At 32.2% G+C, this 3,332-nt stretch overlaps 1 protein-coding gene across 1 annotated transcript; it reads right to left on the bottom strand.

Moving 5' to 3' along the window:
- Nucleotides 1–1,530, bottom strand: LOC147545954 (uncharacterized). The gene is made up of 2 exons (XM_086635879.1): nucleotides 995–1,530; nucleotides 1–288 (listed from the first exon to the last, which is right to left on the bottom strand). The coding sequence occupies exons 1-2, from the start codon at nucleotides 1,528–1,530 to the stop codon at nucleotides 48–50; spliced, it is 777 nt and encodes a 258-aa protein (XP_086492005.1). The 3' UTR covers nucleotides 1–47.
- Nucleotides 1,531–3,332: the final 1,802 nt, after the last annotated feature.

Genomic DNA, 3,332 nt, shown 5'->3' on the forward strand with positions numbered 1-3,332 from the left:
TGATTTATTCCTTGTGAGTAAAACTTATAGATATTTCAGTAAGAGAGTTAAAACATCGTCGGAGGTGGTGGGGGTGGTGGAGGAGTTCGACGTCGGTGGGGGTTTCGTGGTTCAAAGAGCCTTACCCATACATCTTTTCCGTTAACTACGAACTTCACCTTCTCCTTCCCATTAAGAATAGTAGGTATAATCCAAGCATACTTCAGAACAACTCGAGCATACAATGGTTGTATATTCGGGGAAATCACGTCTTCCATATATACAGCCTCAACACAATCCCCATATGACCTGTGGAAAATCATTATTAGTTTAATATATATTACTCTATTTGTCAACAAATTAATAGTCACATTGGGAGTCCAACTTATTTTCAACTTTTGTCTTTTTTTCATCTTCATCCTTATTTATATGATAACATTTTTTTAGAATAATTCAAGAATTACAATTTCATTCATGCATTTAGTTTTGCTTTTGGATCTATGTTTTCTACCAAATCTTTAGGGTCGAGTCACTTAAATTCGGCCTTAAATATTTACACCAATTGGATTAATTCAAAAGAGTGGATTTGTTTACTAAGAAAATAAGCCTTTATTATTGAAATATATAAATGCATTCATTAACGTAATTAATGCACCATATATTGGAAATATGAAGGAAAAAATATTTATGGAAAAATAAGAATTTTTAATGATATATAAGGAATAAAATTCTTAATTTTGGACATCTAAAAAGGAATAATAAACTCTTAAGTTGGGTCGGAGAGTATTATTATTCTTATAGTTTTTCAATAAAACATTAACAATGCGAAGTCCTTGAGGAGATACGAGTGAGTTGTTGTTCAAATGCTCTTGACATAACCAAGGAGAAATTTCATAGTAACGAGTTGGGGTTCGTTCAGACCACTAAAGCAATTAAACCCACATTTGATAATACATTTAACTATTACCTAATGCACATGATACAAATGAATTAGTAATTAAAAAAATTTGATTACCTATGGAATAAATAGCGGACTTCTGCCTCAAATACAGGGGATCCTTGAGAGAATGTTAAAAACAATGTTCTTTCTTCAGATGAAACAAGTCGAACATTGTTTTTCATATGTGCCACATGTACTTGTTGTAAGAGATCGGCAAAAGCCTTAATGAATTCCTCTGTGGTTTTGGTAATTATAGAGACGGCATTGACCTTATGTTGTTGGAGGAATTCAAAATCGATCGGGGGTCGATTGCTATTGCAAAGTAGCTTTTGGGTTAACGGAATTTGAATAGGAGGTTCTATTTGGGAGAATAGACACCTGAGACAAGTAGATGCTTCATCTGCAAGCGAAGCGACAATCTCAACAGCTTGGGTGAGCCGCAACTTCGAGATGATGTGTAGGAACCCTAACTCCTCCATCCATAGCCAGAAGGCTATAATTTTCATGCTTTCCATTGGATCTTTAAGTAGCTTCACAGCTAACACAATGAACAGATCTCGTTCCATGAAATGGAATAGTTTGAGATCTTCAAAGGAGCATTGAGATGCCATGAGAAATGCAATAAAGTTAAATGTTAGAAAGTGAAACCTCGGTAACAAACTGATAGGTTATCACTTCTTACCCTCCCCCCCCCCCCCCCTTTTATTTGTTTCTGGACGTTGTTTGTTTGAGAAGAATTAATGTTCAGCGTCCTTAAAAATATTTGGTTTTGTTTAAACCATTTGTAATATATTTGTTACTCCTTCTGTCCCAAATTATGAGTCAATTATTCTTTATTTAGATGTCCTGAATTAAGATTCTTATTCCTTATTTATTATTTAAAATCTCTTATTTTTCTATAAATACCTTTCCTTGATATTGCTAATATATGGTGCATTAATGAAGCTAATTAAGACATTTGATTATTTCTAATAAGAAACAAGCTTGTTTTTCAACAAACAACCCTACTCTTTTGAACTAATCTAATTAATGTTATAAAGTTTAATGATTCAACGATACAACTTTTGTAATAGTCGTACATCCAGAAAAAAGATGACCATAATTACATTGTACCAAACCTACGATAGTCAATATAGACTACGACTACTAACACTTCTACTCTTGTAAAAGCTAAGGCATTATCAATTAAATCACGATCATACTTCAATCGAGAAGGTAGGTTCCAGCTTATTCTCTAATGATTTTTACTTATGTGAGGCCCCATTCACTTTTTATATCTCAATCATACATTATTGTATCGTTAAAAAATTACATTATGGCTAAATCATAAAATTGTTTGAGATCCCGTTCCACTAAATGGAATAGTTTGAGATCTTCAAACGTGTGTTGAGATGCTACGAGGGATGCAATAGTAGTTGCAGGGTCCGAAAGTGAGAGCAGTAGCGCCCAAAAGTGATAGATAGAGAGAACTCTCGGTAAAAAACTGATGGTTCCTTGCCTTTTTACCTTTTTTATTTTTATTTGTTTGTCGAAGTTGCTTAATTGGTAAGAAATTGCTCAAATTTATATGCAAATGTTAGGTTTTGTTTAAACCATTTGTAATATATTGTCATTTAAGGTGGGACGATTGACGTGTTATATGAATATTATTTGTTGAATGATGTATATTTATTTTAGTTACTAATTTAATGGGTCTAATTATCTTTTTAGAAACGAAAAATTATTAGTCGCAACTAAATTTGTAACTAAAATAAATGCACATCATTGCACGGAAATCAATATTGAGGATTGACGTGTTACGTGAATATTATTTGTTGAATGAATTACAATTAATTTTACTTAACATACCAATTTGTACGGAAATGACGAATAATTTGTCAAATCAATTCTAATGGACACCATGTAACTATTATTTGTATTGGATAAAATTTTTCGTACAAGAGAAATCAGTATGGCAGTGAACTTTACTTTTTTCTTACTGGGTACTTACTGTATTTCAATTGCTTTGTGTACCTTTGAGGTTTTAATACCAATATCTTTAGCCTTAATGTACCTAATCTTTGAAAGTTAGAATCTTTAGGTAACGTATTAATTTGGTGTGATTTGACTTTTAGTTTTTATGAAAGTGGAGTGGTTCGGAAAAGTGTATTTTGGAGGCCCAACACTCTAAATTTGGATACTGAAATCATTAGTCTAAATGTACGAAATTCCTTTCTTAAAGTTAAAACTTTTGATAAGTGGTTTAAGTGAGTAAGATTTTACTTTCATTTTTGTATGGAGGTGGATGATTTATGAACATGTATTTCTTAAATAATGATTATAAAATATATGTTATAGGATGTAGAGCCTTAACTATGTAACACAAGCATACTGGTACTAATATCGTATACTGAATCGATCCGCGCTTTAGGTT

This window comes from Eschscholzia californica, unplaced genomic scaffold, assembly GCF_041429995.1.
Source record: "Eschscholzia californica isolate CP2 unplaced genomic scaffold, dmEscCali1.0.p SCAF_4, whole genome shotgun sequence".
Lineage (NCBI taxonomy): Eukaryota > Viridiplantae > Streptophyta > Magnoliopsida > Ranunculales > Papaveraceae > Eschscholzia > Eschscholzia californica.